This window comes from Peromyscus leucopus, chromosome 20, assembly GCF_004664715.2.
Source record: "Peromyscus leucopus breed LL Stock chromosome 20, UCI_PerLeu_2.1, whole genome shotgun sequence".
In the NCBI taxonomy this organism is placed as follows: Eukaryota; Metazoa; Chordata; class Mammalia; order Rodentia; family Cricetidae; genus Peromyscus; species Peromyscus leucopus.
Genome location: NC_051080.1, coordinates 42,060,238 through 42,073,505, shown reverse-complemented (window position 1 = coordinate 42,073,505; position 13,268 = coordinate 42,060,238). Strand labels below are relative to the sequence as shown.

Below are 13,268 nucleotides of genomic sequence, written 5' to 3'. Positions count from 1 at the left end.
AAAGTATCTTAAACCAACCTGACCTTGAGTTCTTTTTGGGGGGAGGGGATAATCATATTTAACAGAACATATTTGAAAAACAAACCTTCATGGCCTTGAGAAATCATCTGCAAAAACAATGTTTGTTTTTTTATGAGTTTTGTTGTTTTGTTTTGAAACAGGGTTTCTCTGTATAGTCCAGGCTGGCCTTGAACTCAGAGATCCACCTCCCTCTGCCTCCCAAGTGCTGGGATCAAGGCATGTGCCACAACCACTGACTAATCAGGTGGGTTTTTTATTGAAGTATTTTCTCTTGTTGCTTCTTCAATAGCTAGGCATTCCACCACCGTTGATGTCATGAGGGCGGCAGCCATCCATAGTGCAGCCCACAAACTGTTCAGTAACCAGGGTCTCCTTAACAGTTCCACAATGTTCTCTGGCTAAAGATTGGTGCCGCATCTGCCGGGCAATGCTGACCATCTCATCAAAAGTGTATTTCCATGGTGTTTAAAATAAAATTAACAACAAAGCAATCAAAGGCTCATACCATAGACTCAACACATTCTGTCACACCCAGTCCCCCTGACAATAGGCACCAACTTGTGAATTCTTTATGGAATAAGATATTCAGTTCACCAGGATATAACTGAGCATAGTCCACACAGCCTGGGTCTCATGTGCAGAAGCCAGGCACTTACAGTGTCTGCCTGTCTCCTTGGCTCTCTGATGCTAGGCTTAAACCTGGGGCTTCATCCTCGCAAAAGCTTGACTACTGAGCTATGCCCCAGTTCCCTACAGTCTTCTCTTTAGTAAAAACTTGTCAACAGTCAGAGCTGCATACCATATGACTGCAATTTTTTCAAAGAGACCTCACAGCTTTTTGTTCCTAACAAAAATGGTGCGTGTGCGGGGGTGAGGGTGGGGGCTGGGGTGGGTGGGCACAATACTTCAATACAAAGGGTTCAACTAGCACGTTAAAGAATTAAACATATTCCCAGTACAGGAAAAGATGGAAACTCTCAGATTATTAGGATAAGGTAAACAGATCATCATCCACATAATTATATAATTTTAATTCTTGTTTCCAAGCAGTCGCACATTGTATTCTAAAACAGAAGACAAAGACTGCCAGGACTCTGTGGGATTTGACAAAAATAGTTATAATCCATGTCCAACCAGGCTGTGAACCCGCATTCACACCTCAACGGCAATTCTTGCAAACCGGTACTGCAGAGAGGTGGGAGGTCGCAGCAGCACCAGGCCTCTTGAGGCTGCCGACTGGCTGGACAACATTTCCAGCAAGCCGGTCACACTAACAAACCCCAAGGCTTCTCCACAGCCAACAGCCATAGAAAAATCTCCCTGTGTGACAAAGCCCAGGAGGACTCTGGAGCAGTGTGATGTTAGTCCCGGGAGAGGGCCTGACCACAGCCCCTGTATCAGAGCTTCCTGCCCAGCTGGAGGCGCCCCAGCAGCCAGGCCCTCGGAGACAGTGTGTTCTCGGTTCTGCCTCTTCTCCATTTTCTTCTTTTCTTTCTCTTTTAGAATCAGGCTCTTAAATGGATCGCTGTGTCTGGATTCCCGGGGTCCATGGAAACACTGATCCTGACTGAGCTGGAGCAAGTCCTCCTTGGTTGGGACACAGATCATGGTGCGAGGCTCGGGGCTGCCCTTCCTGAGCAGGGACAGGCTGACCCACACCAAGGCTCTGGGGAAATCATCCAGGATGGACAAGCAGGCCTTTCTGGTCAATTCCTGCTGGCCTCCACGGGGAGCCCTCCTGGCCTCAGAACTGGGCCCACACCAAGTAGAGAGTTGCCTTAGTAATTTCCTACTCCTACACGCGAAGTAAGAGACATACAAAATCATAATTAAAAACCATTTAAAGCACACAATATATTTATAACTAATGTTCTTCTTTTCATGTGCCCGCCATTCTGAAAAACTGTGCCACACTGAAAAAGCAGAGACTTCAGAATTGGGGCAGAAAAAATAAATAAGGTTGACAGAAAAGTAAGATAGACCTTAGGATTATAATCAAAGCAAATTAAAGCCAACCAAAGCAAGAGGACGAGAGTTTGAGGAGAAAGAAGGATACGAGAATCTTTAGATAAAGGAGGTAAGGGAGGAGCACTATTCAAAATGGGAGCACATACAGAAGCTGAGAAGTGGAGCTGAGCCCACGGCAGCCCCAACGGCGGCGCTCACGGCATAGGGAAGCTGTGGCATCACCACGCCACACGACTGATGGCCTACCCCACGCCCACGCAATTCCCAAGAACAGAGGCTTGTCGCCAATCAGGGTCACTTGGTTCAGGACAGTATTTTCAATCGTCTCGTCAGTGAGTTCCATTCTCTAATCAAATACTGAACTGTTTTCCTAGGCCCTCTGTCAACCATCAAAGAAATGACTCTCCTTTTCAGAAAGTCACCAAGGAGCATCCAGGAACAAGGGGGACTTTCACATCCCCAAGCATGGTCAATACAGGAAACAACTCCATGGATGTGGCAGCTGCCGACACTCACCTAAGAACACAGAGCTGGCCACCGGCGGTGGTGGCGGTGGCGGTGGCATGGTTCTCACCAGCACTCAGCTCTAGGACCATCTCAGTCGCGGCCTGTGCTGGACAGCCTGTGACTTCTGGTCTCGTGCGCTGGTTTTCAGATATGCCTGCCTCGTTAGATGGCTGACAGATGACCTCTTCAGCGACACAAGGCACTCCTAGTGGTCTTGGGTGGTCTTGAGCACAAGGCATGGAGGCTATCGTAGCTGACTCTTGGGCCTGAACCCTGGACTCCCAGTCCTGAGTCAGCTGCTCCCAGGGACAGCGGAAAGGTGCCAGCGTGCCCAGCTTAACATAGTTGGGCCTTTTGGCAGGAGGGCGTCTAGTTAAAAAGGAAATTTTAAACAATTGAAGAGTAGAGAATTAAAACAGCCATGACCATTATAGCACATCTCCAAACAAGACACACACAAAAGCCTCCCCAAAGAAAATACAAAGGAATCACCAACCCTGCTCATGAAGCTCCTTTTGTTTTCTTCGGTCTTTTTTGTTTTGTTGTTGCTGTGTGTGTGTGTGTGTGTGTGTGTGTGTGTGTGTGTGTGTGTGTGTGTGTGTGTAGTCCTGGCATGCCTAGAACTCACTATTATAGACCAGACTGGCTTCAAACTCTCAGAGATCCACCTGCCTCTGCCTCCCGTGCTGGGGTAAAAGGTGTGCGCCACCGTGCCTGATCTTTGGTTTTTAAACAGATAACACATCTACAAATGTGTGGGGCCTCTGAAAACCAAATGCAGTACTGTGACACTTATCCTGAGTTTCACATCCATGGTGGCCCTGGGGTGGGGCAGTGCCATCCCTGGAGATTTACAAGGCTCCTCCCTCACTTCTGACCTGACAAACTAAAGATGAGTAACGACTCTGCCTGCACTTATGTGTACAGACAGTGTGTTGGAAGGATGCAAGGAAACCGATATGATGCTGTTTTGGAGGGTGGCAGGGATACACCAGGTCAGAAGTGAGGGAGAAGCTTCACTGTAAACCACAGGCCCTTGGGAAGAATCAAACTACTGATGTTCTGCTAAGCAGTGGTTCTCCACCTTCCTAATGCTGAGGCCCTTTAATACAGTTCCTCTGCTGTGGTGACATAATCATAAAATTATTTTCATTGCTACTTCATAACTGTAAGTTTGCTGTTGTTATGAATCGTAATGTAAATATCTGATATGTAGGATATCTGAAAGTCAGCCCTTGACGCACAGGTTGAGAAACACTGTGCTAAATGGACCTGTAGTCAAACTGCTTTCTAAATATTTACATTTACACTTATAGACTCTCTCAGCTGCTCTCTGCCGTGGTCAGGGGAGCTTCCTTTTGCAGTGGTTGGCAATTAATGTGCAGTCTTACTTGCCAAAGTACTAAGAATAAGTGACCATTGTGTGCTTGGCCATAAACAGGACATCTGCCTCGTCTCCCCAAGGTCCAGGGAACAGTGGTGCAGAAAGACACAGAACTGAAGGAGGAGATGGGTACCATGCAATACTGTCTGTCCTCTGGACACGAGCCATGCCAGTCATGGACACACAGAGGCTACCTGCACAAGACCTGCCAAGATCAAGCTTGTCCAAACTCCAGCAGGGGTATGTATGGGAGGGTTCTCCCAGGAGCTACTGGCATTTTCTTCAGTGGTGTAGTTATGGGTAAGCTGCCCATGCCCCACAGTCAAGCCCATACCCATACAGACAACCCTAATTAAACTCAGTGAGGTCAAAAACAAAAAAACAAAAAAAAAAAAACAAGAAAGGACAAGAAAATAGGAGGAGGACGTGGGAAGAAGGGCATCAGTAAGAATGGGGGTGGGGCAAGAGAGGACAATGGGGTAGTGAATACAAAGTATGAAATTATCAAAAAAATTAAAAAGAATTAACATTGGTTATTCTAAATAATAATAATAATAATAATAATAATAATAATAATAATAATAATAATGTCTCCATAAAGTCAGGGGCAGACTTAAGTCTACCCTGTGCCTTTGAGAGCCACAGTGTCTAGAGTGGTGGGGTTCCAATGGCATGCTTGAAACAAATATGTGATAGATAAGTGAATGATGTAGACAAATATATAGAGATGCATACAGGGAGAAGTGTCCCAAACCACAGGACAAGAAAACAGAGGTTACCTAGAAGGCCACCGATGAAACATGGCACATCCACGATGCAACCTTACAGAGTCCCTCCAAGATCCACCCAGCCAGAGCGGGCAAACTTCACAAATGGCCCCCATTAGGCCTCTTATCTGTTTTTGTATGACCCAGGAGCTAAGAATGATTCTCATAGTCTCAATAAATGTAAATCATCCCATTGTATGACACTGAAAATTTATGAATTCCAAATGTGAGTGACCATAGAGAGCCCTGGCTGGCACACCACCACACATCTGTTCATGTCATCTGTGGCTGCTTCCCTGTCATGGCAGCAGAGCGGAGACCTTGTTATGGAGACCAAGAGTCTACAAGCCAAAACTGCGTATCATCTGGCCCTCTACAAAAAAAGTTTGCCAACACTGTTTATGATCACTGTTTATGATCACTGTTTATTGATATGGGGAAACCAATACAATATATGATTAAATGAAAAAGCCAGATCTCAAAATAGTGTGAATAATACCTTTTTTTTTTTTTTTTAAAGAAAAATGTGCACCTATGGAGAGTATATATGAATAGTGAAAAATAAATATTCTTAGTTAGAGGCCCCTCAACTACACAGTCTGGGAGGTACACAGACTACAGCACATGACTGCTTGGAAGCTGATGCAGGATCAAGTCACAATTTAGCCACGAAGTCATTCAACAAATGGTTAGAGCACCAGCCAGGCCCCTGCCTGTCTCCGTCGTTGTGATAATGAGCAGGGATTCCCACCTCAGCCCTCATGGTCCTCCCAGCAAAGCCACCATAACATTCTGCTACCCACTCATTCATCCAACAACAAACGTTAGTGGGCCTAGTGCACACCGCCTACGGCTGGACCCACAGGACCACACAGGAGACAGAGTTTCGGTGCTTCCAGAAGCCTGCAATTCAGTGGGAATACAGGTTCCTGTGGTTCACCTGGACTTCTCTACATGACAGAAATAAAGGCCCCCATTCACTCATTTCTAATGAAAGACAGGTAAGAAAACGGTGACAAAGATAAATACTAAAATATTAAAGACAGCGCATGGCTGTCTGGATGGCAGAACTGTACCATTTTAAAGTGTTTTACCTACCTCCGTGGTTTCATTAAACTTTAATAAATCAGTACCCTTCTAAAATCAGTTGTTTAAAGCACAATTTCCCCAAGAATGGAGATGGGGTGGTGGTCAGATCTATTAGCAAGGGTCTGAAATGTGCGTCTGCAGCTCAGATGTCCATCATTCAAATCAGAAGGTAACCAGGAGAAGGGATGTACCAGGGCCTCAAAAGGCCACAGAGGAGCTCCTGGCTACAGCATCTTCTTCCTAGCCGCCTCTTGGTAAGAGAACTCAAGAGGAAGCTCACACCACACACAGGGTAGCTGCAGTGATCCCCAAGCCATCAGACCATTCACACAGGCGCTCCCGTCCCTGGAGAGAGACTCAAAGAGCAGTTCCTTCCTTACCTTTTATAGTTTTCTAGAAGATCCTTAGCTTGATCTTCAGCAAACAGAGCCCCAGCAGGGCAGTCTGGGAAATCGCCTGGGATGTTAGGTGACCTTCTGTACTGAGAATGCACTGTAGCCTCTTTTAACCCCCCAACTCTTACACCTTGGTAGATCTAAAAGAAACGTCAAGAAGCCCCGTCAATTTACTAACATGAAGTGAAATTGTTTAACTGTCTGTATGGGAAGTGAGAAATAAGCAAAAAGCCCACCAAAAGGATAATCCCATAACCAAACACCATAAAGTAGTATAAAATTAATGAATAGGACTTGAATCAACATGAAAAAACCTCAATACCCAGTAAATACAACAGGTTACAGAAGCATATATACAGTAAGGCATATAGATTAAAAAACATGTACTTTACAACTTTACAGAGACACAAGCATTTGATAAAGGTATGAGATATGCATGGAGGTAACAAACACCAAAATCCCAACGTGTAACCTGAAGGAGACTGGTATGAGGGACATGAAGCACGCCGGTGAGTCTGTATGCCTAATTTCCTAAGTGGATGGCAGGCAAAGGGTGCAGAGACCCTCAGTCTATGAGGACCTATCCTTTCTATGTGAATGAAATGATGTCTAATTGTCTGGGAATGTAGCTAAGTGATACAGTGCTTGCTAGCTTGCCTAAGACCTTCAGTTCAATTCTCAATACTGAGAAAACAGACAAATAAACAAACAAACAAAAATCCCTAATAAAAAAATTTAAGTGGAACAACTTAAAAAAAAAAAAACCTTCCTAAATCATTAACGGAATGCTCCTTACAATAGGCATGATTACCAAAAATTAACTACCTGCATGAACCTAGCAGTCTGACATTGGCATGCCTCTTACCATCTCTAGCAAATACTTAAAAAAAACTAACCAGAAAATACACACAACACAGATTTTAATAAAAATGTTGGCGACAGTTAAGAAATAGAAACAGTATATGCTTACAGTTAGCATTTAAAAACCACAACAGTATGCTCTATACTTCTGTAAAAATTGAGCTCACAAATTTATTCAAGTTGAAAATGCAGTATTATTATTAATATTATTATTATTTTTTTTTTTATCTGTTTTTAGGACACTTTCTCTCTGTACCTGCCCTGTCTGTCCTGGAACTCACTCTGAGACCAGGCTGGCCTTGAATTCAAAGATCTGCCTGCTTCTGCTGGGATTAAAGGTGTACACCAACCACCGCCCAGCTATTGTTACTGCTATTTTAAAACATCATTCTACTTCAAAAACTTAATGTTGTTCATTACTAGGGTGTGGGAAGGTGCCTTGGGAGAGTGTGTGGGACAAGGGTAGACAGGTGGAGGTCAACACATAAAGCAAGCGCGTATGCAAATATCAAGAATACAGTTAACGTGTTAATCACTGTGTTTCAAATACTGCAACTATTAGCTGAAATCAAAAGGCAACTTACAAAAGGAATCCAGAAAGCCATGCCCCAAGCCTTGGGAAGGAGGACATCCCAGCCACTTCCCCAGCCCAGTCGATCTTTGCCCGTCATTTTTCCTGGCTGTTGGATCAAAAGTATAGGTATCTTGGATTCATGAGGCCCTAAAACAAGCTGTGACCCTGGCACCAGCAATTCACTTCTCATCCGGTTTAAATCCTAAAGGAGAAGAAAAAAGGTCAATACAAACAGCCACTGTCTTCTGGATCTTCCTTCTAGACCTTCTAGGTCTTCCTTCTAGACCTTCTAGATCTTATTAGACCTTTTAGGCCTTACTAGACCTTCTACATCTTCTAGATCTACCAGGCTTTATTAGACGATCTAGACCTTACTAGACCTTCTAGATCTTCCTAGGCCTTCTAGATCTTCCTAGACCTTCTAGACCTCACTAGATCTTCTAGATCTTCCTTCCAGACCTTACTAGACCTTCTAGATCTTTTTAGATCTTCTAGATCATCTTACTAGATCTTCTAGATCACTATAGGAACAAACTTAAAAGTTAAATATTCTTTTAAAAGGAAAAGTAAAGGCTCTGAATAAGGAAACATGAGCCAGTATAAGTAAAAATATCCTTTCTATAAAGATTTTCCTCTACACACAGGCTTTGGTAGGAAAAGGCCAAATTATCTTAAACTTGCTCTCTGGGCTGGAGTATACCAGAAAACTCCAAGTTAACTTACATATGTTCATTCTGCTAATCTCATATCAAAATTAATTCTACACTTTGATACTCTATCCCTTTTGATTATGATGTGTTATCATTAAGTAAAATAGTACAAAAATGAATGACAACTTCTCAAAGATGAGCAATTGGGAGAAAAGCTCTGCTTGAGAAGATTTCTTAGCAGGTCTGAATTATTAAAATAATAGAAGGCACTATAAATTGTGTGCACAAATGCAATGTAAGGAGTGAACAACATCCTTCCAGATTTCATTCGAAGATGTGAAAAGATGCTCGGGAGGAGAAGGCATGTGTGCTGAGTTCAGAGGTGTGCAGCTGGAGTTTTGTTCCTCAGCTGACTGGTATCACCAACACTCTTCAAGCCTTGAGCTTTTACTTTTGCTTCTTCCGTGACCACCTGTACATTTACTGCTCATTCCCCACTATTTTCCCTTTAGCCCCCAGCTTCCCACCAGGAATTTAAGACCTGTCTCTTAAGACATCATTCTCGAGACGTGCACTGCCTCTCAAACATCTCGCCTTTCCCAGGTCCTCTTCCAAATCCCCATCTAACTGACTGATACCACAAACCCAGAGCTCATCATCCATACTCAAATATTTACTGGGTGCCTCTTACGTGCTAAGAACCTGGGAACACAACAGTGAACGAGTCAACAGGACTCTGGCTCTCTTTCAGCTGACACCCAAGAGCCAAACTGGACTGTTAGGAGCTAATATACAGATACCCGTTTCCATCTTCCCGGTAACTCCCTGGAAATGTGTTCTGAACCCTAACCCTTTACTCCAGTTTCTGCACAATTCAGACCTCCACCATGCCATGTGGTGTATTTCTTTCTTTCTCCACGTTCAGCTGTTTTACACACGTTTCTTTTAACGCTATCTGGCCACAGTCCTCTCCCCAGCTTTCCCCATACACAACCTCAGTCTAACCTTCCCTCGGCACACTGCTAGTGAGATCCAGTCATGCCATAGCCAGTCTTAAAACTGTCGTGAAACCCACAAAGTCGGTCCAAATCTTCAGAATGCCTTGGGGCCTCTACACTCTAGCCTGTGTGTCCCTTCAGCCTTCTCCCTTGTCCACTGTTGACTTCCAGCTCCTGCCCCAGCTGGCGATTGTGAACAGGTTCAGGCCTGGGCCACTGTACATGTTGTTCTTACTTCTGACTCCCTTCCCCCCTGCCCCAAGAAGTCTAGCTCCCACTGAGAGCACCTTCAAACATCAGCTCCTTCACACAGGAAGCCAGCCTCAGTGTCCCAGGTATCCCTTAGGCTTCCTAACACCTAGTCATCTTTCAGTATCTAACACAATGCCTAGCTCTGGTGGGAGCTCAATCATTGTGAACTTAAAGACAGACTATTTAAGGGGAATAAGAGCAAAGAAAACATATTTAAGCCACAAGGTTTTTCACCTCAGGAAAAGATCTTTTTCTAGAAATCATTCTTTAAAAAAAATTTCAAAGTATCACAGTAGAGAATATATAAATAACCAGGCAGTGATGGTGCACACCTTTAATCCCAGCACTTGGGAGGCAGACGCAAGTGGATCTCTGTGAATTTGAGGCCAGCCTGGTCTACAAAGTGAGTTTCAGGTCAGCCAGGACTGTTACACAGAGAAACCCTGTGGGGGGGTGGGGGGTGGTATTTAAATAAGTATATGGGACTCTGTGAAACATAAAATCACTTTGCAGGCTCTCTAAAGCAGTGACTCTCCCCTTCACGCATGAGCTTACCAGTAATCCTGGCACATTAGTTACCTGGTCCGAGATTTTATTCTCTGTGACACTCCTACAGACATCCCGGTTCCAGATAAAGCTGTGCGCACACTCCGCGGGCACACCCTCCAGCAGCAGCTGTCTAACGTGCTCATTATCTAAGAGGGAGAAGAAACAGCCTTCAAACCACACTCCATCCCACCACACTCTAACGCTGCAGACGGCGCTAACAGGAAAGCATTTCACAGGCATTTACTGAACCAGAGACAAAAAACAAGTCATTCTTATAATTGGTTTCCTAGTCCATGACATAACAAAGCTAATAAGCACTTTTCTTTGATATTTACTTTTGTGCAGACACACAGTTATATTACAATTATTTTTTTTTTTTTTTTTTTTTTTTTTAGACTTTTTTGTTTTTTTTCTACTTGTAGCAGCTGCTGAACTCACAGAATCCGCCTGTCTGCTCCGAGTCTGATAAAGCTCCACACGCCATTATATTACAATTATAATACAATAAAATTATAATACAATATATAATTACATGTAATATAATTATATTTATATAATCTGATTTATATTATATATTTTTATAATTTATAATACAATATAATACAATTGCAAGCTGCCCCTTGAATTTAAGATGATGATACCTTCTGTTACCCTCTCCCTCGGCTCTCGGATAACTAACATACTGAGCTATTCGCTCCTGTCTGTAAAACACTCCTCTCCACCCCTTTAAGGTGAGTGATGTTTGTGAACTCTGCCACGCTGCGTTAGCACTTACACTGACACAAGACATTTCCACACACAGCCACTTAAACATGACAGAAAAAAATCCTTCAACTCTAATCTTGTTAGACTGAAGAATTAAAAAACAATGGGGGGGGGGGCTATTGTTCCAAAATACCGACACAGAAACTCACTCAAAAGCACATACCTGTGTGGGTCTGCTGGCTGGGAAAATAAGCTGGAAGTGACTAGGTAATGGCGTGACAGATTTCAGGGGAGAACAGAGTTGGAGAGAATTAAATTGATGAACAGGCCTGAGAAGAAAGCTGCAGAGAACTGCACCAGCGTCTATAAACTGCTCTTCCTCATGGAGACTGAGCAGTGAGGTCTAAGGTGCAGCGCTGAGTGCCAGGGAAGGCCACGCTGCCAGTGTAGGACCAGCAGCCCCATTCCCAAACAGTCCTGGCTGACCCAGAATGCTGCCCTGTGGTGATCTGTCACTACAGATCTGACAGGTGGAACTGAGGTGTTCAGACTGAGCTGTAGACAAGAGGGAGAATTCTCAGGAACAAAAGCACAGGAAAGCACCAGCTCATCTTCAAATATTCTAGACGATGGACTAACAGGAATGCGCTACAAAGACACAAGAAGGAGGAGGACTCGGTGCGCTTCACCAAGGGAAAGAGCCAATCTGAAAAGGCTACCCCCTGGATGAATCCAATCACATGACATCTGGAATAGGCAAAACCACCGACAGTGAAAAATGAGGGTTAGCAGGGAAGGAAGAAGCTGCAGCCTTCAACTCACCGTACTGGGGACAGGCCAGCTTCCAGCTGAAATGTCTAGTGTTTTCTTCCAACATAGTTGTGTAAAATGACCCTAAAGTGAGCTCCTCAAGTCCCCGGCTGCCCTGTGCTGTAGGAGTGCTCACAAGCACTGGAAAGTCACAGCTGCCCTGAGCTGTAGGAGTGCTCACAAGCACTGGAAGTCACAGCTGCCCTGAGCTGTAGGAGTGCTCACAAGCACTGGAAGTCACAGCTAGAACATATCACGAGCACTGGAAAAGGAAATGATGACTGCCCACCTGCCAGTCTTAAGGCAACTAGACTCCTTCACGGCTTTGGTGGTATGGCAAGAACATACAGCCACAGAGTATTTCAAGAGACATTTTTAAAATGAGCCTACACATACAGTGTTACTCAGTGTTTTCTTTCTTCCCTTTTGCTTTGTTTGTTTGCTGCTAGCCAGTGAGTGCAGGGAAGCCAGAGTGCAGGCTTACAACGCATACACTTGGCATATTCACTGCCACTGAGCCACACTTCCTGCTTCCAAGGCCGAGGTTAGAGCAAGCTCTTCTCTGGCAGGGACAAGTTTAAATAATCTATCAAAGCACATCACCAACTGCTACAGACAGTAAATAAAGTAGAACATACACCACAAATGTGCTTTGAGGGTTTCTTTTCATTTTTCCAGTGCTGGAGTTGAACCCAGGGCTGTGTGCTATTAGGCAAAAACTCTTATCGCTGAGCTACACCTCCAGCCTCAGATTGGTATTTTAAAATCTCACCTCAAAGATCAGTAACTTACACAATAAACTGCTCTGTTAATGAAGTTGAAAAGTGTTATAAAAACACGTTAATAATTAACTCTTAAGAGGCAAATGCACGGGCAAACCTCTTCAAAGTATGAGAATAGTTAGGCTCCTAGGAACCTTTTCCTTCAAAAGCTGCCCAAGATCCACTTTATACAAGAAAATAAGGAGCTTGTTACCCAAAATAGGCAAACTCTTCTTTTCAGGCAGCAACAGTTGAATTGATTTTGCTATTGTTGTTGTTCAAGTCAAAACAAGCAGAGAACAACTTCTGATATTGTCAGACTGCACTAGGTGAAGGAATTAGGTGTAAGCTGTCCTGATGATGAGATCCTTCTAAGGACTGATCTTTTAATTGACCCAGTCCACCAAATTACACCTCTATGCTTCAGTTTGGCTTACCTTCCTAGACAAGATATTAAAAATACTGACAGAATACTAATTCAACTAATTCATGTGAGAAGTGTACTACTTGCCAGGCATTTTGACTCTTGCCTGCAATCGAAGCACTCAGCATGCTGAGGCAGGAATACTGACATGGTTCAAGGCCAGCCTGGGTTATATAACAAGTTCCAGGCCAGTCATAGCTAGATAGCAAGTCCTTGTCTCAAAACAACTAGGGACTGAATGAACTAGGTCCACTCACATACTAGGCAAGCATTCTACTGAGCTACATCCCCAGCCCAAAAGTATACTTCTTTATGTAGCTCAACATCAAATAAAATATATCTCCAAAGTAATTACAGTACTTAAAACAGATCCTAATGAACTCAGCACTCAGAGGCAGAGGCAGACAGAGCTCCATGAGTTCAAGGCCAGCCTGCTCTACAGAGGGAATTCCAGGCCAGCCAGAGGTACCCAGTGAGACCCTGTCTCAAAAAACAATAGCAAAAACAAAACAAAACAAAACCAGGCTGTAATGAAATCCACAACAAAGTCTAA

The 13,268-nt window shown here is 43.9% G+C and overlaps 1 protein-coding gene across 2 annotated transcripts in view; it reads right to left on the bottom strand.

Annotated features, from left to right (window-relative positions):
- Positions 1-1,031: 1,031 nt before the first annotated feature.
- Positions 1,032-13,268, bottom strand: part of Pop1 (POP1 homolog, ribonuclease P/MRP subunit) — a 28,939-nt gene continuing 16,702 nt past the window's right edge. For both annotated transcript variants that reach the window (XM_028884464.2, XM_037197723.1), the window contains 5 exons: positions 10,046-10,161; positions 7,577-7,768; positions 6,117-6,271; positions 2,506-2,865; positions 1,032-1,816 (listed from right to left, as the gene is read on the bottom strand). In XM_028884464.2, the coding sequence (XP_028740297.2) occupies positions 1,174-1,816; positions 2,506-2,865; positions 6,117-6,271; positions 7,577-7,768; positions 10,046-10,161 (1,466 nt within the window). In that variant the 3' untranslated portion in view covers positions 1,032-1,173. The remainder of the gene's footprint in view (positions 1,817-2,505; positions 2,866-6,116; positions 6,272-7,576; positions 7,769-10,045; positions 10,162-13,268) is intronic.